This window comes from Nipponia nippon, unplaced genomic scaffold (genome assembly GCF_047370975.1).
Source record: "Nipponia nippon isolate SJK-2023a ecotype South Korea unplaced genomic scaffold, ASM4737097v1 scaffold_9, whole genome shotgun sequence".
Lineage (NCBI taxonomy): Eukaryota > Metazoa > Chordata > Aves > Pelecaniformes > Threskiornithidae > Nipponia > Nipponia nippon.
The window spans coordinates 19,946,929-19,972,826 of record NW_028262413.1 but is presented as its reverse complement, the minus strand read 5'-3'; the positions used below and the strand labels follow the sequence as shown (position 1 = coordinate 19,972,826).

The following is a 25,898-nucleotide window of genomic DNA, read 5'->3' as shown; positions in this document are numbered from 1 at the left end:
CCCCCTCAGCTCCTTGAATTCCTTACGTTATTTATGCCTGGACAAGTTTGATAACTCTCTCTTCGTTCTCCAAGGTTTCTGTGCAGCAGGCAGAGTGGTTATGGATGGTGAAAGCTTCGGTATTTTTGCTTTAGTGGAGATAACACAGTAGATAGCAAGGGGATCTACTGGCTGTGGCAGAAGTTGGATTTACAGTGCTTCAGGTATCAATGAAAGCCATGTGTCTGTATGGAGTAGAGGGTTTTAGGTACAGCATAGTTTTAAAAGAATTTGCTGGAAGAGATGCTAGGAGTCCTCACCAACTGGAGCTTCTGTTAGCTGATGTCCTGAGGCAGAGTAGTGCCCTTGCATGTTGTTGTAGACTTAAGGTGGAGGAAGCTGTGGTCATGCTTGTTGGTGAGTGACGTTTTTGTGCTTCCTTCCGCCTTCTGAGCTAAATGGAAGAAAACTCCTCTGTGTGGATGGGGACCCGTTAAATGTGATGCTGAGGCAGCATATGTGAGAGTGCAGCAGTGACTGTTTCAACAGTAATAGGACAAGAACAGCAACAGTGTGGCTTATAGGCCACAGCTGAATTGTCACTTCTAAATAAGCTATTTTTCTGGATTTACAAACTCTGGAGTGTCAGAAGGTGTGAATTGAAGAAATTGCTTGGAAAGCATGTCAGCAAACAACAGATATTTAATATATATGGTTTTCAAAAAAAGGTAAATTGAAATGATCCTGTAAGAGGATTAGTTCATAGTCTGGATGCAAGTTGCGTTCAACCATTCTGGCAAATCCTGGGAGTCAGATCCTTCACTGCATCTCAAGAGCCTCTTTCATAAGGCGAATAAATCAGCAGCTCAACATCATCCTTCATCTCCACAAACCAAGCATGTTGTGGTGTGGGATCCTAGAGCATCTTACACTGTTGCAATCTATTGTAAAGGCTCAGGTTGGTCATTAATGCCAAATGATGGCATAGAGCAATATTAGGGTGGCTTTGTATTATGCCATCTAGATCAATGGGAGTCTTGCAAATTTTACATACTTTTATGTATACCACTGCCCCTTCCTTCTGCACCCCCAAGGTGAGCTCAGTTTGTGGCAAGTGAAAATGAGGATCTGACTAACTTTCCAAAGATGATTGCAAAGACCGTTGTAAAGAGAAAAAAAATTAGTCAGAAGTGGAGGGAAAGAACCCCTACCCCCATGTAAAACCTAGATCTTGCCTGCAAACTCTGACGTGGCTAGAGAACCAATATAATGCCAAGTGAATGAAGGAAATCTCAAAACCTAAATAAAAGTTCTGTTTTTGTGAACTGTTTTTTGTTGAAGCCCTGTGTACCATGTGCCTATGTTATGAGGCAGGAATGAGCTTTGTTAGTTATTTGACTCTCCTGTTGCTTCAGCTGAGAATTGACAAAGCCGTTGATCTAGATAGATTCATCCAAGTCACTTCACAAACCACCTTTGTATGCATTAGTTAAAAGAAGGGTATTATAAGCAAGCTCGTTTGTTTGCTTGCTTGTTTTTGTTTTTGAAAGTCAATTTTAAAGAGGCAGTGCTTTTTTATTTAGGTCAAGCAATTGTGACTAATTGTCTCAAAAAAACCTCCTGTAATTGGTGATTCATGTGCCTGTTTCATCTAGGCTGTGATAATATTGCTGTCCCTGAAACCCCTCGGCAGCTTCAGCTGGCATGCTGTTTGGCTGCCTACCTAAACAGGATGGACTGAGGAGAATGTTATGCTCATTTTCCATGCTTGCTTGTCAGTCCTTTCTGGCACACAATCAAGATGCTGATTATCACCTAAAAAGACCTGACAAGTCTAGGGTGCATCTTCTCAACTCCCCATTTGTCCCAGTTGTCTGTCAGCAGGCACCTCTCAAACTATTAGCTCTCATGGAAAAAAAAATGAGGAGCTGGCAGTGGAGTATTTAAGTAACTTGCTTTTGCCAGAAATTCATGAGAGCTCAAGCTGTGCCACCTGTTAGCAAGGGACACAACTTGCATCTCTTCACATTCAGGCTTACTAAAAGTAAATATTAAAACCCCACAGGATAAACAGTTTGCTGAAAGGTAATTGTCAGTTCAGAGACAAGCAGGAAAGTTCTCTGCTCGTTCCTGGTAAGCTAATTTGCTGTTCCTGCAATCTGGGCAGGCTTCATAGCATCATCCTCTGTCATACTGGCAAGTCAGTGTAGTTCACAGAGGCAGAACTAAGTACATTTTTGCCTCTAATTGTCCCTGGGAACAGAGGATATTTTCTGGAAAGTAACAGGAATGGAGCAGAAGTCAGTGTCATTCTGTAAGGGAAATGCCTTGCAAAAGACAAATATTTTTCCAGGGATTGCTGCAGCCTTCCAGCAGTTTTCCCTCCCCTATAATAAACTCTGCCTAGATCAATACCCCGAGGTATTAAGACCTTGTTTTAAAATGCTGTGCTGCCCATAGATTCTGCACCCTACTCTAGACCTCAGTAGAGGGGAGGGAATGAGGGTTTATACCAAGGAAATAAGATTTAATTTGCTAATGTTTTTTGAATACTGTTCTTCATTTCACCTCAAACTGCATATATTTCTGCTGTGACACTTCATGGAGAAAGACAGTGGATGACTATGGAATTATTTATTGCTTGAGCATGAGATAATCTCCCTCTTCTTGATTTTGTTCAAATAAAAACAATAATTTATTCCCTTACTGCTCATTCTGAATGAATTAGAGCATAGGATTTCTTGTGTCTGCTGAGGCCGCTTCTCAGTTTAGGGGAAGGCATAACTTCAAAACAACCTTCAATTTTTTTTCCGATACGGAGGAGCATTTAATGTATTTTGAAGGTCTATGGCAGCTGGCTGAGTTTTTCCTTGTCTTATCCATTGCGGTAATTGACACGTGCTAAAAAGTTGAGCTTCGATGGAGCTGGTGGGATGAGCTGAACAGAGATTACACAATACTTTATTAAATACTTTAATTGCTACACAATATTATTAAAATTTAATATGCAAAAATAACAAAAAATTGTGTAGGCAGTTTGAGTGGCTGCCCCTGCACAAACTGAATAGGACAGAGAACTAAGTCACCTGTTCAGGACTTAAATCTAATGCAAAAGAAAGACTATGTGATGGTGAGAAGTACTACTCGGGCCCTTTATTTACTCTAGTTCTCTACAGTATGTGTTGTAGAACATCACCAGGGCTCTATCATGAGTAAACAAAAGGTATTGGCCCCTCCAGAGTGTCATGCTTGTGTATCACTGGGATGTTGATATGGGTTCAGTGTGTTTTGGAGCAGGGGGCGGGGGGGAGATATTAGAGGCAAGTCTCTGTTCTCACCCTTCTGTTGTGAACAGTCTGAAATGCTCTGGTGGCGCTGAATACTGTTCAAATGGAAGTTGATGAGCTGTTTTATAGTACTTTGACAGATAGGCTATTGTGAGGAGCTGTGTACTAGGAGAAGACGGAGTGTGAATTCTGCTCGTTTGTTGTCATTCCTTCTGCAGAATGTCTGAGCTGATTGAGAAGGAGACTGAAGAGTATCGCAAAGGGGATCCAGACCCATTTGATGACCGACACCCAGGTAAGATGTCCTGAATGGTTTTGGCAGCACCAACTCTGTCACAACGGATACCTGGTAATTCATATTTAAGAGTAAGCAATTTTTAGCCTAAATGTGCCCACTGCTGATCAAGGTCTGATACTACTTTTGCAGTAGGTAATTGTGCTCTGTAGTGCTGACACCTAGCAGTTCTGATGTTTGCTGCAAGATTTTGAGGCCCTGAGTAGAGTTTTGGAAGAGTGTTTCAGAGGCTGATTCATGACATAAGGGTATGATCATGTTAACAAGTTGCAGTTAAGGTGAAGTAGTAGGTGTTAGATGGACAGAGAAGACAGTCTGTTTCAGATTATCTTGAATTTGCTGTTAAGTAAGTGCCGTGCTTTAAAATACTTAGATACAGCCATTGATGCTTTTTATCTTGTTATCCTTAGATTTTTTTTTTTTGGAGATGACTTATTTCTAGTTTACTGGAACAGTTTGCTTGGCATCTGCATCTTCACTGTCTACAAAAATGACAGTTCAATACTATTGGACCACTAAAATGTGTTGTGCTTTGACTGGTAGGAGTTCTAAGGAGGTAATGCCTACTAGAAAAAATGTTAAGTCAGTGAATAATTCATATGATTTCTTCTGTAATTTTCCTTCTGAGAAAGGTCCTGCTAACTAGAGTATTCCACAATCAGTTTGAAGATAACAGTTCAGTATTAACCTTGACATCTTGAGGTAGGTAGATAAGTCTTTTCCTGTTTCTCCCACAGGTCGAGCGGACCCAGAGTGCATGCTTGGTCACTTATTGCGGATACTTTTCAAGAATGATGATTTCATGAATGCGGTAGGTTTGCTCTGAGAACTCTATCTGTCAGTTCCTGACACCTTCCTATGTTTTTTTTGTTTACTCTGTGCTGGTTGACCTCAGTACTTGTTTAATATTTATTTTACTGGTGTAGGGACTCTCTCTTCCATAGCAGTGTTTTTTAAAATGGATTTAAGTGCGATTCATTTGCCACTGTTAAAGTGACTCAAGGAAAAGGGCGTTCATGAGCTGTTCAGGAGTGCTGGAATATGTCTAGTAACAATTAAATTAGTTCTTCTCAAGGTTTATCAGTCTCTCTGAAGAAAACATAGCTCCTCTAATACAAGTTTAAAAGCATAATTAACTTCTGTAATGGAAATTAATACCACTAATTCCAGTGCCTTGTCTCCGACTACTTGGAAATGCTGGACTGCTTGTAGGAGCAGAGGAGTATGTCAGCTCTAGAAGACTCAGGCAGAGGATTAAGAGGCAAGAGTCTGGCTTTCCTCTTGCCTTGCTATACTCTAACATGAGTTAATAGCTAGAATGTTTGTTACTCTCACCTCCCTGCAGGCACCTGTATCAGTGCACATTGCTGTAAGGATTCTGACAGATTGCTTGCATGTAGCTTTCTGTCTTAAACTGCAAGCGATAAGAAAACATAAATGCTATTAAAAATGTGCATTTTTATGTTAATTTTTTCAGCTATTACCTTTTCATGTTTACACTGTTAATGAACTGTAATTTTTTTTTAGGCATTTGTCTTTACAAATCAGTTCAAGATAGATATTTAGTCAGTGAACAGCAGATCAGAGGGGAATTCTGTTTCTCTGAGAAGTAATTTCAACTTCTGAGGCACTGGAGGGAGCAGGTTAAAGGCTAGTCATCTTTAGATCCAGGGCTTACGTACTGACATTTCTTACTTTATCGTTTTGCTGCTGTGGGAGTTGTAAGGCTTTCACTGCACTGGTTTTGGTCAGAGTTGAATTTCAAATCAATGCTGTTCCTGATCTTCTCTAGCTAGTGAATGCTTATGTGATGACAAGCAGAGAACCTCCATTAAACACTGCTGCGTGCCGACTTCTTCTGGATATCATGCCAGGACTGGAAACAGCTGTTGTCTTTCAGGAAAAGGTATCATCTATACTAAGGGTTGGTTTTTAAGCTTGGTGTATTATGTACTACAACAGTTATTCCCACAGGAGAAACCAGTAAAAGGCCATGTTGAAATCCTGTCGCTGGGAGATAATCTATTCATCTTACTAATGGTTTGGGGCTTTTTTGATGTTGGCTTGTTCAACTGATCAAATCTTGGGTATTTTGCAGCTTGTAAGATATAACTGGAATGATTCCAACAGGAGTTGGAACTTAATGTAATGTTTTGGGAGATGTTATACTTTGAATTGTTATTTCGTAGGCCTGTGAATGGAGCAGGCTGTGTAGAATGTGAAGACTTGCTGTAGGAGTCTTGCCCAGTAATCTCCAGCTACAGCAGAGCGATAGCATTATTAAAGCTAAGTGATAAGCAAGTCATACTTTAACTAAGCAGTCTAGAATCCACATGCTTTGTGGGGATTATCTGAAACTGTGATGGACAGCTGAATCTGACTTCTGTATGTTGACAAATGTGGTTTTTCTGAAGGAATGCACAGAGGGCTGAAAGTGAGGAGAAAGTTTGGTTTCACTCCTGAGCCCCAGTTTCCTCATCTGTAAAAATTAATGTAATATTTTTCTGAAGTTTGGAAATCAGGTAGTGCTTTATATAAAAGTTCCAAATAAGTTTCTTTACTATAGGAAATATGGGTATGAACTCTAAAGCATGATAAAAAGAAAGAATAATGTGCTCCCTTTGTGAAGGATTGAATTTAATTTGAGATCTTTGTGATCTGTCTGAAGGCTAAGGCTGTGAGACTTTGATTGAAAAAAAAAATTAAAAGCAAAACAATGCTTCCCTATTTGTGGAGGTTATAGCTTTTTTTCAGAGACTAAATCTATCTGTAAATTTAAATTAAATGTTTAAGTTAAGTTTTGCATGTAAGGACTTTTTTTTTCTTTTGACTTGAGAGTATATAGAGTTCTGTAATGACACTTTGGGTTCCTGTATGTAGGAGGCTTTAGGATAGCTCACAAATTTGTTTGAAGAGGGTACTGCTCTGGTCATAAAGGGGGCCTCTAGCGGCCAAGGTATTTCACATCTCATTGATTTTTTTTTTTTTTTTTAATGACATAAGAGCATTTAAATAATAATGCAATTTTCTTTAAATATATAACAGGCAACTCTTTAAAAATCTGTAAGCTGAGAGTTCTCATTGAAATGTGTGTCTATTCATTATTACTTTTAACTGATCTTTTATTGTGTTGTACCTATGATTCAAATTATGTGCAAGATTCCTGTCATGATAATGATGTGTTGTTCTATGATGTTTCAAAATTCAGTAGTGATTTAGAGGAAAAATTGAACCTTTCATTCTGAACAATTGTCTTTTTAATTGACTGTTTTAATTTTTAATTAACACTTATCCGGCCGTGTTAAGAAAAGTTGCCTGGCAGGCTGTGTTCAAACACTGCTGATTTTTTTTTTTTTTTTTTTACTATTAAAAAATATTAACCATATTTAACATTAAGATTTTCATATGTGCGGATTAGTATACTTGCATGCATTTCTCTCTTCTCCAAACATTATGGTTTTCTGACTATGTTGAGAATTGTTCTTTTAGTTGGTGAGTAGTCATTAGTGTAAAGAGTTCCTCTGGCACCAGGTAGCTGGCTTATTTAAGTGACTTTTCAATTTAGCCCTAGTAAGCTTTTAGTGAAACATAAGAAGTTTAGCCAAATTCCGTTCTACTTGGTGTAAGTTCAACACAGCTTCTTTGAAATCTGCTAAATTGCTGGAGGTTTATATTAGTGAAACTGACAGGAGCTTTGGGCTTGTTTGTTTTGACTAACCAATTTATACCTATAGTGTTTTGCTACTTCCTAGGCAGTAAGTTGACTGGCCACTTCAGAAGATTTTTGCAGGTGTGCAAATCCTAATTCCAAATATCTGATGCCTGGGAATAGTTTTATGCAGCTTAAAATGTTAGATTCCTGCCTGCCCCCTCCCCCCCCTTCAGATAGTTTTAAATCTTGATTCATTACATAATTGGTAGGAAATCTAGCCTGCTCATTACTAGAGATAGGGAGAATTGTTACCGACAGGTGCTTTCACTGAGACTGAGAAGTTAAAAATGAAATATAACTGTTAGAATTGCTTTCTTATTTTCTTCATTCTAGGAAGGCATAGTTGAAAATCTCTTTAAGTGGGCGCGAGAGGCTGATCAGCCGCTAAGGACATATGCAACGGGGCTATTAGGAGGAGCTATGGAAAACCAAGATATTGCTGCAAATTACCGGGATGAGAACTCACAACTGGTAATGATTTCTTGATCACTTTCCTTTTTTAGAGGGCAGATACCTTTACCTCTTTTTTTTCTTTATTTGTGGGGAGCTCACATTCATGAGTTAATATATGGGTCTTACAGTGGTTATAATAGTATCTGGAAGAGCCAGTAGCTCATGCTTTCCATCCTTTCCTGACCATGCATTTGCTCAGGCTGTGGCCTGATTATTCTGTTATACCAGTTGTGTTAAAAATGCCAATGGAAACTTAAGAAGGCAAATACTATACTTTTTAATGGGACTTATGCTCATAGCTCTCTTAAAGAAAAATTTTCAGAAGCTTTACATCTGTAACTATTGTATGTTGTTACTTACATACTGGACAGAGATTTTAAAATGAAAGGTAAATTGGCATGGGGACAACTTAATATGAAATTGCATAAACTTCTATTGTAAACCTTTCACCAGTTTAGTGTAGATTCTGTATGATATTTATCAGCAATTGAGATGACTTTTGGAAGAAGGTAGGATAGGCAAATTTGTCTCCGAGGATGGTGTACAGTGTGTTGAAGCATAGGTGAACTCTCATTCTTGCACAGATAAGGCCTTTAAAAGTAAATGCGTGGCCTTAGGTTTTGTGGAACTGCAATTTACCAGAGCTGCTGCTTTGAAAGGGAATGTTGCCTTTATTCTAGGCTAGGTAGAGATGATGGAAGAATAGTGGAAGGTGGTATGTGGTTCTGTTAGCATGAACATAGCTCATCTCTTAATGGCTTTTAAGCCACTTCTTTCTCATTCAGGAGACCAGGTGCTGATATTTTAGAATGAAAGTAGCTGTAGCAAAAAGGATTGGGGTGTTCTTATTCATTTTGAAATCATTAATTCTCTGCGCAAGTGTACACCACAGCATGCTTGACACTTAATGCTGTGAAGTTGGTTATATGATAAGAGCAAAAAATATGGTCAGTGTGAGATGCATGACCAAAGCAGGAAGTGTGTTCTCATGCATTCTTCTTTTCTGAAACAGGTGGCTTTGGTGCTTCGACGGCTACGAGAGTTACAGGTTACTGAAATGACTACAAAACAAGAAAACAAGCGTCCCAGTCCTCGCAAAGTGCCATCAGATCCTCTGCTGCCTCTAGATGAAGAGGCTGTGGATATGGATTATGGGGAGATGGCAGTAGATGGAGAGCAAGAGGAAGTTCCTGGGGATATGGAGATCTCCTTTCATCTTGATTCAAGTCACAAGACCAGTAGCAGAGTAAACTCTGCTACAAAGCTAGATGATGGGGGACTGAGAAAAAGCAAATCAGGGAAACAGCATGAAAGAGATGGCTTCCGTAAGGCCAAGCAAAAGCTGGGCTTCTCCGCTTCAGAACCAGAGCGGATGTTTGTTGAACTGTCCAACAGCAGCTGGTCAGAAATGTCCCCGTGGGTGATTGGCACTAATTACACACTTTACCCTTTGACTCCTGCCATAGAGCAGAGGCTCATTCTTCAGTACCTGACTCCCTTAGGGGAGTACCAAGAGGTGAGCATATGAAGGTGGGAGGAAGCACTCTGTGCTTGAATTCTCCTGACAAAACCATGAGTGGTATTGTGGGGAAAAATTTGCAGAACTGTTATATCACTCTCTGATGTTTCCTGATATGATTAAGATTAGTAACCTTTCTTGAGTTGTTGATGACTTTCAAATTGATGAAGTCATTAGTTTGAGTATTACCTAGTAGGTAATAGTCAAACCTGAACCTAGCAGGTGTGTGGTCTAGTAGTTGGAGCACGGGACTAGGAATTTTATTCGTAGTTTCTGTTAAATTTGGTGATTGTTTACATGACACAGGGCAAGTCACTTTGTTTGAAATACAGACATTTTTCCTGTTTCCTCTGGGGGATGCGATAGACTCCCGCAATTAAAAGTCTGAGGAAATAATGAACTTGAAATTCTAACTGAAGTGGTTTGTGTAACCTCTGCTGTAGTTCTGATGAGAAATGGCAGTGCCCGTGTTATGCAGATGCTTTTGAGAGCTTGTGTTACTTACATGGACAAAGTAGTTCGGCAGTGTGAGATTTACCAAAGTATGTTTCCTTCCCCCCCCCCCCCTTTTTTTTTTTTTTTTTTTTTAAAAACCATAAAACTCAAGTCAGCATAGGTCTGCAGGCCACCTGTATCTCTGTCTAATCTTTTTTTAGGTGGTTTAACTTAATTTGAAATAGAACAAAGCAACACAGTTTTGCTTTGGATATATGTTATGTGTGTGTGCACATGTGTGCCTTGCTTCTGTGAGAGCCAAAGAAACCATTATCCCCCTAATACCCTGCATGCTGACTGGATCACTTCACATGCCAGCAATAATAGGATATAAAAATAGGAATTAATACTATAAAGCTGTTACACAAAGAATTATGCAAAGGGTTTTGGTTTGTTGCCCTGCTCTCCTGTTTTTTCTGTTCAGTTGTTGGGTAGTTGTCTTTGCACAGATGGAAAGTGGAACCTATCGCCAGGGTGGTATCTGTGTGGACTTGCCATAGCCGCACTTGAAGGAGAGTCTTAAGATTTCCGTGTGGCAGCTGTCATGCACCTTGCTGCAGTCAGCAGATGTATTACAAGAGGTCTGTTAACCTTTATTGCTTCCTATGGATGGAGCTGGTTACCACTGACCTCTCATAACAGGTATCTGCCAATAGGGGAAAATTGGGGGTTTGAGAGAGTAAAAACCAAAACAGACCTTGTATTTCCCATGAAACATTCAGCTAGTCTCCCACTTTCATTTTCCTCAGCTACTACCCATCTTTATGCAACTGGGATCAAGGGAGCTGATGATGTACTACATTGATTTGAAGCGAACCAACGATGTGCTGCTTACTTTTGAAGCCCTTAAGGTAAATTACTTTCATAATGCATAAAATGTAACATAAACATTGTAAAAGCATTGAATATGTGTCTGCTGCATGTGTCAAAGGCAAATGCTGACCTTCTTTAGGCCTGCGTATCTTGCAGCATTCCCTGGGATTGGAATTGGCTTTCACTCAACTTGAATGTATTGCAGTTTTGTTTTTATAACTCTCAAGTATTGAAAAAAAGGAAGGGGGGAGGGGATAAAAAGATCTTAATTGTGCAGGAAGCGCCATTAATTTCACCTGCCATCTGCCTATCTGAAGATGGTAAAAATTCCTCTTTCTGTCAAATGTTTGTGTGTCTGCTGCCCTTAGATGGCATTCCTGAGTTGTTCCACTGCCTGTCCTCTCAAGGGACATTTGTGAGGGGTAAGAAGCATAAGCATCTTACTCCCAGATGCCCCAGCATGATATCTCTGAGCTTAATGTTTGAAATACAATAGCTTTGTGTGAGTAGTCTTTAGGTTACCTCCCCAAGGCACAAAACCACACAAAATAAGTTTGTTCAAGCCAAACCTGCAGTGCAGTAGCACAAGTTCTATTTTTCTGTGCGTTCTTTCCCTTTTTCACAGTAACTTTTCTGCCTCTGGTTCTCCAGTGTCATCTTTCCCTCAGTTTCATTGTCATTTGTCTGAGAATTTATTTCCGAGGAGCAGTGTTCCTACGAAAGGTGTAGGTTACCTCATTTGGGAGTGGGGTGGGGTTTACAATGATTCTTACTTGCCTCTTAAGGTGTTGGTAATACAGAAAAATAAAGTGTAGTAAACTTCAGTGCAGCTGCAGATTTCAGTTTTAACAATAGTCTTTAAACTTAATTTTGTAAAATTCTTCTTGCCAGCAATATGGCATATACAAAGTTTGAATGCAAATTTAAATATTTCTTAGTGATAATAGAAAATGTTAATATGAAAAGAATAGGAAGACTTAATGTGGCCTATTGGATAATTTCTCAGTTGCTCTGCTTGTATTTCTTTTGAAAGATGTGTAAAACAAAGTGATAATGCCTTTTTTCCTTTTGTCATTGGGATAAATACTACATTCTGCAGTTAAACATAATGGGAGGAGGAAATAAGGTGAACAAAGAATGGAGTGCTTGTTTTTTCTGCCATCTGTTTTTCTGTGGGGCAGGGGATGGACTTGATGACAGTTTGAAGAATTCCGGGCTAATCTGCTTTTATCCTTCCTTAGCACTTGGCATCATTGCTGCTGCACAACAAGTTTGCAACGGAGTTTGTTGCTCATGGAGGAGTGCAAAAGTTGCTGGAGATTCCTCGTCCTTCCATGGCAGCAACAGGGGTTTCCATGTGCTTATATTATTTGTCTTACAATCAAGATGCCATGGAGAGGGTAAGAGGTGTTCTTTTAATATAACTGCAGTGATTCCTGTCGTTTCGTAGTGTATCTACCTGTGTTCCAAACAGTGAATAAACATCTCCTAAGCTAAAAAGCCAATTTATATACAAGACTTTGGTATCTGCAGAGGCAATAGGAAGTATATAAATAATGGCGTATTTGAGTGTTTTGTTTCAAGGGTGTGGATTTCAGTTCCTGGGGAATTAACTGAAGACCTCTGTCTTGTTGGCATTGTCTCAATACTTCCATCACCCTGTCCATCCTATTATTCCCTCTTTCCCTCAAAAAAAAGGAGAAACTTCTCCATTCTCACTTGTCTTTCCTTTCCTGTCTGTTCCAACGGACTGAGATTGTTTTTTCCATGCACAGTCCCAGCGTGGATAGCTTCAGTGTTACACAGTACCTCAGTCAGATTCCAGACAGCAGCACAACTTCTGTGGTGGTGTGAGTGCGGTAGAAGACTAATGCAGGTCTGGTCTGCACTGTGCAGAAAATCAAATTAAATGACACTAAGGGTTCTCTGTGGTGTGAGCTTATAAATATTAAAGCAGCTGATAATGAAGGTAAAGTTCCTCACCTCGTATTTTAACATAGAAAAAAATCCTTAAATCCTCCCCTCAGCTCAGTAGTGTTCCTCCAGCAAGCATCCCTTCAGACAGGTTGATATGGCAGTCCACCCTCAAGCTTCAGTTTCCCAGGTACTTTACACAGTGATTCTATTTCCTTTTTTATTTTTTGTACTGGCAGCAGCATGTGTGTGCTGAGCCAGATCTAGGAACTGATCCTGTTTATTCTAAAGTTGCTACTACTTAAGAAAAAAAGGAGAACTTTCAGCTTGTGAGCATTCGTACTGGCATATGGAAGCATCCTGCTCTAAGATTCATTCAAAGCAGCTGCAAAGTTGTAACCTTAAGCCTTCCAACTCTGCTCTGCTTTGAGTGATGGCTTTTGATTCCTGGCTTGTCCCTGGCATTGTCTAGTAATTTTTTTTTTTAAGCTGAAAATGGAAGCAGTTAAACTAGTAACTGTACATTTCTGCTTATTCTTTCCTAGTTTTTGATGCTGTCTGAATGTGTGTTGTGATTTAACATGCTTAACACTCCTGAGCACGTAGAGGCTGGAATGGTAGTGGTTGTTTAAGGCTGTATCTGTATGGATTCTGCTGGCACTTGTGTTCTGCTGGCATTTGTATGAGCGAGTTCAAAAACCCTTTGGTAATCACGGTTGATCAGGGCTGTCTGTGCCCTGTATTACCTCTCTGTTATGAGGGCAAGAAAGGTGACATGGCATAATGTTCCTTCCGCTTCTTTTTGCCCATTATGTCAGAAAGATGGACCCTGGCTGCATATGACCTGCTTTGGTGTTTCTCTGAACTTTGTAATGAGAAAACTCTCTACACTCCCTTTTTTTCCTTTCTTTTTTCCCACTGATTCCACTTGCTGCTTGCATGGTTGTTCAAAAGGAAAACCAAAAGCCGTGATAGGGTTCTGCATGAGGTTTCCTTCTGCTTGACATCCTCAGGCCATGTCATAAAACCATGCAACTGTTTTGTAGTGACATTGTGTCATGTGCCAGATGTTATCCCCAATATGTACAGATACCAGGTAAAGCAGGTTTCTGTGGTACATTCCTCTCTTGTCTTTGGATTTCAGAGGAAGCCAGTTTCAAGGGGCAGTCCTTTGTCACTTAGTCCATGCCAAGCCTCAGGTCTTGGGGTGGAAGCAAGGCTGGAGCTGGTAGCACTGTATTCTCTGAGTATGTCCAACAGAAGATATGAAAAAATCTGCTAACTTGGCATATAGCAGCTGGTGCCAGTGCTTTAGCTCCCTGTGCTGCTCCTCTTGGCGCTGACCCTGGCAGAGGGTTCCAAGTTCTTCATCATTAGGAGCTAACAAACGTGTGCAAAAATGCAGCTCTGAGCACATGGTCTGCACATCTCAGAGGCAGGGTCTGAGAAAAGAAAAAAGACCAGCTCAGTTGTCTATTTCCAGAGAAAGTCAAGCTCTAGATTTGCGTTTGATGATCCTTGCAATTCCCCTAGACTTCAGTGCTTCCAGAGTTTGCTAGAACTTCAACATAGCATATGATACTCTTACACTGAGAAGAATTTTTGTTTCTTCAGTGGAAACTTTTCTTCCTTCTCTGCCTCTAGCGAAGCATTCTTTGGATAGCTTGAAGTGGCATGGAGAAGGACTCTCTGGAATTATACTACATTGACTGCTGCATTTATTGTGTTTAGGTCTGGGAATGGACCAATTGCTAGTTCTACGTTGCCACATCATGGCCTTCATTAGTCTCACTGGGGCTTTCTTTTACTGGTCTGGAAATGGGACTTTTTATTTCATGTCTCAGATGTCCCAAGTCAAGCTGGGAGTAACTGATATTTATCCTCTGTCTGTCTGCGCCTCAAAGAACCCTCATTCTCCTTTGACAAATTCTCTTCAGCAATCTATTTGAAGTCCTTCTCAAGAATGTTCTTTTGCTTTCTAGGTGTGCATGCACCCCCATAACGTGCTTTCAGATGTAGTAAATTACACCTTATGGCTAATGGAGTGCTCCCATGCCTCAGGCTGCTGCCATGCTACCATGTTCTTCTCCATTTGCTTCTCCTTCCGTGCTGTTCTGGAGCTCTTTGACAGGCATGATGGCCTTCGACGTCTGGTTAACCTGGTAAGTCTTTTAGTTTTATGTGGTGAACAGGGTTTTAATGTCAGGTTTTGCACCCTTTACAGTGCAACTGTGGAGAATTCTGTTCTTTTTTTTGTTGTTGTTGCTTGTTGGGTTTCCTTCCTCCTAAATTCCCAGGAGATGGAGAGGTGGGGTGAGTTTTCTAAGCAACAGATGTGGATCCCTTCATATTTATTCTCTTTCTTATTATTATGATCATTGTCCAGAGCCTTGCTACCTTTTGAGAGCTTTTTGATGCAACTCTTGGGTTAAGCAGCACTTACACAGTGGTCACTTACCAGTAGTTAAAACTTTTCTTGCTGTTCCACACATGTGTGGTATTGCCATGCACCCTTTTAGATGCAGATACATCCAGCCTTGTTCCAGAAGAGGTACAGCTGTGTTTGTGCTGTGGTAATCGTGGTGCCTTATGAGCACAAATGATGCTGTTCCTGTACAAAAGCTGGTATGTCTGCATGGTATTGCTATGCAGTCCTAATGGCTTGGGTTGGTACTAGCTCAGGGACATCAGCCCTGCAGGGTGTAAGCACGCTGTGTGTTGTGTAATAGAATGCCTAATAGTATTAGGCACAACGTTGCCTCCAGATCTGCATTGATGTAACTTCTGGATTTCTTTCTTCGTAGATAGTGAAGGAGGGGAAATGGTTCTTTTTAGACTTAACTGTTTATCCATGCAGATAGCCTTTTCTGTTCAGACAGCTTTCGTCAGCTCTCAGAGAGTGTGCTTGTGTGTCTTGTATAGCAAAGTAAGTTTGTTTGAGTTTAGTACAAGTGCAGCTGAGAATTGTAGGTGCTTTTTTTTTTTTCCTTTGAAGAGTGAACTGATGAAACTGTTTTTTCCCTACCCAACCTCTTTCTGAAGATAAGCACGCTTGAAATCTTAAACCTGGAAGACCAAGGAGCCCTCTTGAGTGATGATGAGATCTTTGCCAGTCGCCAGACTGGGAAACACACCTGCATGGCCTTGCGTAGATACTTTGAGGCTCACCTTGCTATCAAACTCGAACAGGTGAAGCAGTCACTCCAGCGCACTGAAGGTGGCATTCTGGTCCATCCGCAGCCCCCCTACAAGGTGAGCAGCATGTTGCAAGCATTTAACATGGTTGTTGCATTTTGCAAGCAAATCCAAGCTGCAGTAATATGTGGATGTCCTTTGAAGCCAGTGGAATAACTAGGCAGTGTGCAGTTTATAGGGATAGGGATTTTTTTATTTGTACTTTTTTTCCTGCCTTGTGGAATGATGCTGCAATAGAAAAATACAGAAGAGCCTTTGGGGTTCATCTGAACTACGTTTGATTAAGGTTCCTGCTCATCTGCTGTGTTTACCCTTCCATCTCTGAAAAACTTAAGTTTACTACTTTCTCCCTGCAAAGTGATTTTAAATTTTTTTTTATTTTTATTTTTTTTTTATAAAACTGAGTTTTATATGGCTGCTTGTTTTGAGGGAGCATATTCATCTGTGGTTTCTGGATTAATTTATGATGGTTTTCTAGAAGAGCTGAAATAAGAAAACGGGGTTTTTTTTCTTCTGGAAAAATCACTTTCAGTAACTAGAGAAATGTGTATAAGCTGTTGCTGCCTTGTGTAATTTAAAAAAAAAAAAATTGAAAAGCAAGTGTGTTAGGAATTTCCTTTTTTCTTTATGTTTTGTAGTCAGAACTTAAAAACTGTAATTGAATATTTTTTTGCAATCTTTTTTAATACTTTAGCATAAATTTATTTTGAATTATGGTGTAGTAACTACTAGATTAGTAGCGTAAAAGCAGAGCAGAATTTTAAATTAATGTAACTTTTCTTAAATTGGCCTAAGCCTTCTAGGACTGCAAAGAAACTTAAAGGATATTATTCTTAGGCTTATTATTGTATATTATAGCGACAACTGCTGTATACTTTTATATTTGGGGAATAAAACAGAAAGTAAATACTTTATCTGCAAGGAACAGTGGTAGTCTAATCTTTGTGGATGCAGTTTTCAGTTAAATCCCAGCAGTGGGGGACTTAATGTCCAAGTTTGTGATCTTTTTAATGCTTCCAACTCACTTCCCTGCAGGCCTGTTCGTATACTCATGAGCAGATTGTAGAGATGATGGAGTTCCTGATTGAGTATGGTCCAGCACAGCTCTACTGGGAGCCAGCAGAGGTTTTTCTCAAATTGTCTTGTGTCCAACTCATGCTTCAGCTCATTTCAATAGCATGCAACTGGAAGACATACTATGCAAGGTGAGCTGCTTGCTGTAGTACTGTATTTTAGTGCAGTAAGTTGTGACTCTTGGGCAGGACGTTACATTTCTAGATTTTCTACCTCTCTGATAGAGAGGTAGAAACATTTAAAACGATCGCATACTCATTAGTGCTCTTAGGGCTTGTGCTGTGGCTGCACAGTGCTTGTGAAAGTTAACACTGTGGAAAGCAGGACTAAAATCTTTAAGGTAGAGAGAGGGATGTAATGAGATTTCTGAAGAGCCAAAATGCATCAGGCCTTTGATTTCAGAGAAATCGGCATCATTGTAGAGCTTAATCACAATTCTGTGCCACTTTCTACCTGTTTAAAAATGTCTTTACCTTTTTGTTAGAGAAAGGCTAGAAAACCTTCAAAGTAGAGGTTAAAATCAAGATGTATCTTAATCCTGGAAAGAGTTGGAATATCTGTTTGGATGTAGTAAGTTTAGCTGACCTGAGAGAGAGGACACTGCATATCACTTTGTTGATTTGTTGGTATTTGAAGTTTACTGAGCAGATATAACTGTGCAAAGGAGTTGTGTGAATATGCAATAAGCCAGCATTTGAGAGAGTAAAAAGACTGAAGGTTGTTACTGTGCATTGCTCAGGTTCATGTCCCTAGATGATACACCACCAGCTGTTAAACTCAACATGTTGGTAGAGGGGCTCACCTTGTGATGCCACTTTTAAGTTTCTCCCTTGTCTTGGCCACAGACAAGCTGTTGGGGCACCATGATATTCTGTTATCTTTCTGTGGCACCTCTTCCCTCCACCTCCCCACCCAAAAAAAAATCTGCATCATCCTCACTGTTACAAAAGAAAGGGAACTGCCACCAGGCTCTGACAGGATACCATTAGGATCCTGTCCCCAGTTCAAAAGGAGGATGGGTGCAAAGTTCCAGCCTCTGTTTATCCTAATGACCATCTGCTCCCCAGAGTGAAGCTGTAGTCCTCTCTAGAGAGAGATTCACTGGTGAGTCACTCACTGCTACAACTAGTTGTTATCAGCTGTATTCTTGTCACCGGGACTCCCTCCTTCATTTTTCTGCTGCCTGCAGGAGCTCCTTGCCTAACTTAACTTGAAACAATTTTGAAATCTGTTTTGCTTCTGCAATCCCTTGCCTCCCTCGTTCTCTCTCTCTCAGGTTGCACTCTCCTGGGTAGTTTCTGTTCTCCTGTTTCTTACTCTCTGCAGCTGTTTTCCTGATTGCTAGCTGGCTTAACTCCTACCTTTCCATACAGGCTTACAAGCCTTCCCTGCTTTTCTTGCATTGTTCTGCTCTTCTACCTCTTGCTTAACAGCCCTTTTCATCTTCCACACACCTGTGTCTCTCTTAAACTGGTGCCTGAGTTGATGCCTTTTTCCCTATCACAATTGTCTGTTTTACTGCTAAACAGTTTCCCTTCACTTCAGAAAAACTTCCTTTCTAGTTGACGGGTGACAGAGTATTTTAGACAGCGGTGTTTCCCAACTAAGATGTAGAGTTAGATTAGATTGAGAAGCTTAATTTAGAATGCTTTTGTGGATAAGTCTTAACATTCTTGTTTTTATAAATACAAAATTACAGTGCTTTTAGGAGCCTGGGGGCAGAGTGGGATAAATGTTGACAGACTGCAAGCAATGGTGTACATGCGAACACTGTCTTCTGTGGAGACCAGCCCTGTAAGAGTGAACCATTCTAAAATCAAAAGGCACCATTAAATATATCGGATGTGACTGACTTACTCCTCTTTGTTGGAGCAGAGTAGATTGAATACTATTTTATGTTATTGAAACAACTCTGTACGTACACCTCTAAGAAGCTCTTCTGTTGTTGTCTTCCAGGAATGACACAGTACGATACGCTTTGGATGTACTAGCCATCCTGACTGTGGTTCCTAAAATCCAGTTGCAGCTGGCAGAACCTGTGGATGTGTTAGATGAAGCTGGATCTACTGTTTCCACTGTGGGTAAGCTGAATATGGTCCTGATGACTTACACACTTGTCTTCTGCTACATGGTTTTTCAGTTGGCTGTTTCTCACCTACGGTGAGACAGGGGTTAAAGTAATTCATGTGTTCAGAGTTATTGTCAGGGATGCAAATAAATGGGAGAGTAGACTGTGGTTAAAGTTGTGTCATGATTAGCACTGTGGTTGGTTTACAAATTTGAAGGCATGGTCTTTGACTTGCGCTTGTTTTCAAGAGCTCATTAAATACAGATGGAGGCACATCTGCTTTTCTAATGGGACTATTAGGTTCCTTCAACTTCTCAGAAATTTAGGTCTTCTGGGGATATATTTGAGAATATGGGAGAGGAACAATTATTGCTATTTATTTGAGTTGTGCTCTAACTGGCTACGTGCAGATTCAGTATACAAATTAACGAGATGTGCCTGGATCAGATCTAAGGCTTATGCATTAAATGGGGCATGACTTTTTTTAAGAAAAGAAAAAATAAAAGGTGGGCAGGGTACTAGATATAGGCAAAAGACAATTTCTCTTGCACAAAACCTTTCTCTAGACAAAACACTTAATTCTTTCTTGAGTGAGGGTTTTGATCTTCTGAAGTGGACATGAAACTAACAGGAACTCTGTCTGGGGGGGCGGGAAACAAAATCCAGAATTTCATTTTTGCCTGACTCCTTTTGGAAGCTGTGATATGATTTCTTTTTTTTCCCTTCATAACACAGTCCCCTTCCTCTCTCTTTCCACTTTGTTAGTATTTATACAAGAGAGTTGCTTTCTGCAGTAAGAATCGAAGGCATACCTGTGCATCTTTCCCTGTGCCGGGTATCTCAGATTTTCTGTTCCTGGGCCATGCCCGATCACCTTCTCTGAAAGATTGTTTGACTCCATACTTATTGATGATGAAGTGGAGGAGCATCAGTGTAGAGAAACGTTTTGCCAGGGAGGTAGAAGAGTATGTCTTATGCTAGTTAGCAGAACTCAGGAGTTCCCAGAATGAAGAGAATTACCTATTTTCCTCAAATTTGTTGAAAACTCTTACTTGTCTGATGAACTCCGTAAGATACATTTTAGAGTACTAAAGAAATTTATTTCTTTCCCTCTCTAGGTATTAGTATCATCCTTGGAGTTGCTGAGGGTGAATTTTTCATCCACGATGCCGAAATTCAGAAATCAGCCCTTCAGATCATCATCAATTGTGTATGTGGCCCAGACAATCGGATCTCCAGTATTGGCAAATTCATCTCTGGAACTCCTCGGCGAAAGCTCCCTCAGGCCCCCAAGAGCAGCGAGCACACATTAGCTAAGATGTGGAATGTGGTACAGTCCAACAATGGCATCAAAGTGCTGCTGTCGTTGCTGTCTATAAAGATGCCTATCACAGATGCAGATCAGATCCGAGCATTAGCCTGCAAAGCCTTGGTGGGGCTCTCACGCAGCAGTACTGTCCGGCAGATTATCAGCAAGCTCCCCCTCTTCAGCAGCTGTCAAATTCAGCAGCTGATGAAAGAGCCAGTGCTTCAGGACAAGCGCAGTGAGCACGTGAAGTTCTGCAAATATGCTGCCGAGCTGATAGAGCGTGTCTCGGGGAAGCCGTTGCTGATTGGCACAGATGTCTCTCTGGCTCGGTTGCAGAAAGCGGATGTGGTGGCCCAGTCAAGGATCACGTTTCCTGAGAAGGAGCTGCTGCTCCTGATTCGGAACCATCTCATCTCTAAGGGCCTAGGAGAAACCGCATCTGTCCTTACTAAAGAGGCTGACCTACCCATGACTGCAGCATCTCATTCATCTGCTTTCACCCCTGTTGCGGCTGCTGCTTCTCCTGTGACCCTGCCTCGCACTCCTCGCATAGCTAATGGCATCTCAGCTCGTTTGAGTAGCCACACTTCTGTAGGTTCCACTGCCACCTCTGTCCATGCTCAGGCAAGGCCATCTGCATCCCAAGGCCCACTTGCCCTTCCAGGCCCTTCTTATGCCAGCAACTCTCCTCTGATTGGCAGGATTAGCTTTGTCAGGGAGAGGCCATCTCCCTGCAACGGCAGAAAAATCAGAGTGTTGCGACAAAAATCGGACCATGGCGCATACAGCCAGAGCCCAGCTATCAAAAAGCAGCTGGACAGACACCTTCCTTCCCCACCCACGCTGGACAGTATAATCACAGAGTACCTTAGGGAGCAGCATGCCCGCTGCAAGAACCCTGTTGCCACCTGTCCCCCTTTCTCTCTCTTTACTCCCCACCAGTGTCCTGAGCCAAAACAGAGGCGTCAAGCGCCAACTAACTTTACCTCACGGCTGACCCGCAGGGCAGCCTTTCCGAAGTACGGAGGGGTGGATGGTGGCTGCTTTGATAGACACCTAATATTTAGCAGGTAAGGAAGAAAAATGTTTCTTGATCCCTCTCAGGATGTACCCTGTGCCAAAGAGCCTTACCTGGATTCAGGCTGTGCAGTCCCACAGTGGAGTATCCTTGGAGAGAAAAGTGTTTGAATTCAACAGTGACAAGTGGGAGAGCCTTGAAAGGCATTTTCAGAAGTCATTGCATTTCTCTTGTGCTTAGTACTGACCCTTAGTACATAAAGCACGCTTTATTTTCAATATTATATTAATTCATTAGCAACATTGACTACTGAAGCTCATAGGTCTTTGTTCTCCTTTGGAAGGTAAGTATGTAACGCCAGCTTTACATGAGACTGTATCATAGCCTTGAGGATGGTTGGCTGACAGATGCAGAACAGCGGAATCCCTATTTTGCTCTTGTGGCTGAATCTGCAGCACCACAAGTTGATAGCCTTTTTAAGTGGACTGTCTTTGGTGAGATTAAATTGGAAGATGATGTAAAGTTTATAAAAATAAAGATGATGCATAGATGAAAGCATCTTCACAGTGAAACCAGTATCACTTTGGGAAATTATGATGACAGGAGGTTATTTGGCTGATGTGCCATGCCTTCTTGTGTTGAGTGTTTCAGAACTGTTAGAAAATTTTTTTACTAGCTGTCTGTACTTATCCAGGTGATGGCATTACAGGTTTTCCATCAATCCAACTTTGAAGACGGACTCCAGGTGCTTCAACTTAACGGCGTGCTTTAACAGAAGTACTTAATAGTGCAAAACAAACCCTGAAATGTTGCAAAAACTGTTGTAACATACTCACTTGAGCGCTAGTCTTACAAGTGATACTTAGCTTGTCCTAGAAGAAAGCTATAACTTGTACCTACGTGACTTTTAAGGACTGTATTTAATATCATCACACAGCACTTCAGTTTTGCTTTTCTTCTCTCTTTCGGGTGACTCTTGTATTTCTGCCTTCTCTAGGTTCCGTCCAATTTCTGTGTTCAGGGAAGCAAATGAGGATGAGAGTGGCTTTACCTGTTGCGCGTTTTCTGCCAGAGAACGATTCTTAATGCTGGGTACTTGCACGGGGCAGCTGAAACTCTATAACGTATTCAGTGGACAGGAAGAGGCCAGTTACAACTGCCATAACTCTGCCATCACGCACCTTGAGCCATCTAGGGTAAGTAATCGAAGACCTGTTCTGAGTTTTAGAAGTTCTCGCAACCTAAGCCCTCGTAGGTTTTGGGCCCATCTGGATATGTGCGTCTAAGATGCACCTACTGGCTGGCCTGCAATGCCTGTCATTAAAGTACTTGTAATAGTTATATACTCCCTCTCTGAGTTCTACACTTATTTTTTTCTTTCCAAGATAATAGAGAAGATGCATGGTGGCTGTGGGCCTTCATCAGTAATGAATATGTATGTCTGGAAGTGGAAAAATGCTTAAACTGACTATGTATTTAAGATAAATGTGAGATAAGGTATCAGAGTTTATATAACCTCCCTTTGTTGGAGAAAGATCTTTTCTAGGAAGAAATAAAAGGTAACCGATTTATAAGCAGAATGAACTCCACTCACAGGGCGTTAAAGTTCAGGCATGGATTATCCTGATTTTATCTGCTATTAACATCATAGATCGTTCCCATTGTTATCTGTAACATTTTTCTTCTTCTGCTGAGGGCTCTTTATATTATACATGGTATTAGATACCTACCCTTTATCCTCATAGGAGTAGTTTAGTAAATTCTTGTTCCTAAATTCATCTTGTAAGTGTAAGTTAAAGTGGTATTCTTTTCCCTTCCTCCTTCCTCCTGCACTCCCATCTGGAAATACAGGATGGATCTTTATTGCTGACATCTGCTACGTGGAGCCAACCTCTGTCTGCATTGTGGGGAATGAAGTCTGTCTTTGATATGAAGTAGGTATCCTCTGATCCAGCTGTGGGGTATGTTGCGGTTAGAAGAACCATTCAATATAGGAGAAATCCCAAGAACAAACCCTATGAAAGAACAGTACAGCACAGCTCTTGCCATGTCTCTTGTGAAAAATTAAAATGTGCTCCCTTTCTTATGTTCAGTATCTTCCCTATTTTCTTGGATACAGACAGCTTTGCTAACTTTTAACTACCTGAAGTCCTATTTAATGCAAGATAGATCAGTAAAATCAGTGTTGTCCCTGAAGGCAAAGAAATATGTTTGTGTTTTTATTCTCATGTTTGTAAATTATCTTGACAGTCTTTCTGTAGCCAGTTACAGAATTTTACTAGCATGGTGATTTGCATGGTGAAATTTTCAGACCTGGATATAAGCTATTTCAGACCTGGATAAAGCTATTTGATTTCAGTATTTATGATTGTTCTTTCCCATAAAAAAATGAGTGGAAGGCTCTTCATTTTTAAAAGGTTTGACTGTTGTCTACCTTAGTTGTAAGCAGCAGTTTTGTGACCTGTTTTAGGTCAGCTAGAGGGCATTGTTCAGATAAAAAGTTTAACATGCCTCAGGCCTGCATGTCCGTTTGAACATTCATGATGCCATTCATTGCTCACTCCTCTAAATACTGTTATGTTTATGGCAGACCCTGTTGCAGTGGTAATTTGATGACGTCTGTGAATTTGTTGCTTGTGTTTTTTTCACTGGTCTGCTGTAAAAGCTGTGTAACAGATATTTCCCTGCAAATATCAGTGGAGCATTTTAGCATTGTAGTATGCCATGGTCAGTGACAAAGTCTTTTCTACATTTTTAGCTTTCTGTATTGTTGAAACCTCTGCTAGAGGTGTTGGGGTAGTGTTTGGTTCACGCAGGCGGTTTGAATCTGCAGTTCCTTGACTTCTTCACTGACTCTATCTACAGGCATTCCTTCCCTGATGACCACTATGTGGAGTTCAGCAAGCACTCTCAGGATAGGGTCATTGGCACAAAAGGAGACATTGCCCATGTAAGTACCAGTAAAGGTCATGGTTGTGAAGCTGTGACAAGAATATTATTCTTCACAGGACATTTATTAACAGATCCGGGTGCTATGATGCTCTGTGTAACTGATGAACTAAGAGGCTTTAGAGGAAAGCTCTGAAAGTGTCAAGTAACTTCTCCCTTTGTCTAAAGGTATAAACTTGAGCATTCCAAACCAACTGTAGCACAAGCAGGGTGCAGCAATTGTAGAATCTGCTTTGTTTTGTTCACTTGAGAGAGATCATGCAGGACTTTCTCCCCTGCCCCAAAGTTGCCTCCTTTGCCTTATTTTTCAGTAATAGTAGTAGTAGTAGTAGTAATAATAATAATAATAATAAAAGTTCCACTGTAAACAGTAGCTCAGTCAACAGCTGTGGGAAATGGCCTATTAAAAGTGTACTTCTTAAAAGTGTCCTCCTTTTGCCTCTCCAAATTTGCAGCTTGATTTTGGGTAATTTAATTTTACCAATATGTTTTCAGAGAATGCTGTTGTAGTGTTTTGTGTGAATACCTGCAAATTTGGCAGATGCAGGCTTTGGAGTGCTTCTGCTTCTTCTCAGTGCTAATTTGCATTTATTATAGGCACTGCTTCTTTTGAAAGAGTATTTGCATAAAAAATTATCATGAAACATAACTTATTCAAATTATTTATGATTTTACTTATTGATCTTCATTTGTTTAAGCAAACTATCCATTCCTGCCCAGTTTTTAGCTTGGATTTATCTGGAAGTCAGATCAGTTTGTGTACTGTGTTTATCTGGTAAACAGATTTGTTTTCCAGTTCTAGAGAATTTTTTCTTCTCTGTAAGTTTGAACGAGAGCTAGGCTCTGAGGGATGTTACAGATCAAATTTATCTGAGGATATAGTCATAAAACCTTCGTACTAGTTAAAGCCCTTTTTATCTTCCAAAAGTTTGTTGGGGCAAAGCTCAGAAAGTTGCCCTTCTGTGTAACTGCCAGGAATTTTAACTTTGTTTTCTATAGTTTCTGGGTTTTTTTTTCCCCCTCACTGTGTTCTTTGGAGTTTTTATGTTTGTAAATACCATCTGCTCTAAAAGCAGTTCCATTTCTGAAACACTTTCTGGCCAAGTGGTACCTTGCGACTGCAGCTTCCCAACCCACTTTTCATAAGGGGGTTAGTTTCTTTGGAACTAATCCTGATCGTATTGAAATATATCAGTGAACCTGCAGTAAGCTAAGTACTGGCCAAAACGTGTTTTGAGACTTAGTTCCAGCTGTGAAAAACTATTAAAGGACTGGCAGGAAGGGTTATCTTTGGAATGCTCTCACTGGAAATGAAAAAGCAAAATGGGAAATGGGGTGATTCTGTAAACAATCTAGAAGGGGGAACATAGGGTGATCTTAGGCACAGGTATATTACAAATTGTGACTAATCTTTCTTTTTCTTTTTAATCTAAAAGATCTATGATATTCAGACTGGCAACAAGCTATTGACTCTGTTTAACCCAGATCTTGCCAACAACTATAAGAAGAACTGTGCCACCTTTAACCCCACTGATGACCTTGTCCTAAATGATGGTGTCCTCTGGGATGTCAGATCGGCACAAGCCATCCACAAGTTTGACAAATTCAACATGACTATCAGTGGTGTTTTCCATCCCAATGGGCTAGAGGTCATAGTCAACACAGAAATTGTATCCTTTGGCCACTGTGGTAACTGATGTGCTGGGATCTAAAGAATTTGTATTGATAAACAAGTAGCTGTTTGCAGGAGTTGTATTAATGCTCTGCTGTGTTACAGGTTATGTATGGTAACAACAGTTTTTGTCTGTGAATCAAGTA

General features: G+C 40.6%; 1 protein-coding gene across 11 annotated transcripts in view; it reads left to right on the top strand.

Moving 5' to 3' along the window:
* Nucleotides 1-25,898, top strand: part of DCAF1 (DDB1 and CUL4 associated factor 1) — a 59,414-nt gene that overhangs the window by 6,784 nt on the left and 26,732 nt on the right. For 10 of the 11 annotated variants that reach the window (XM_087744510.1, XM_087744502.1, XM_087744504.1 and 7 more), the window contains 16 exons: nt 3,485-3,561; nt 4,299-4,372; nt 5,354-5,467; nt 7,607-7,744; nt 8,739-9,242; nt 10,490-10,591; nt 11,795-11,953; nt 14,450-14,629; nt 15,510-15,719; nt 16,698-16,867; nt 18,693-18,817; nt 19,923-21,183; nt 22,129-22,327; nt 22,983-23,065; nt 23,997-24,081; nt 25,517-25,750. In XM_087744510.1, the coding sequence (XP_087600636.1) occupies nt 3,485-3,561; nt 4,299-4,372; nt 5,354-5,467; nt 7,607-7,744; nt 8,739-9,242; nt 10,490-10,591; nt 11,795-11,953; nt 14,450-14,629; nt 15,510-15,719; nt 16,698-16,867; nt 18,693-18,817; nt 19,923-21,183; nt 22,129-22,327; nt 22,983-23,065; nt 23,997-24,081; nt 25,517-25,750 (3,715 nt within the window). The remainder of the gene's footprint in view (nt 1-3,484; nt 3,562-4,298; nt 4,373-5,353; nt 5,468-7,606; nt 7,745-8,738; nt 9,243-10,489; nt 10,592-11,794; nt 11,954-14,449; nt 14,630-15,509; nt 15,720-16,697; nt 16,868-18,692; nt 18,818-19,922; nt 21,184-22,128; nt 22,328-22,982; nt 23,066-23,996; nt 24,082-25,516; nt 25,751-25,898) is intronic. The other variant, XM_087744512.1, reaches the window with a different exon arrangement.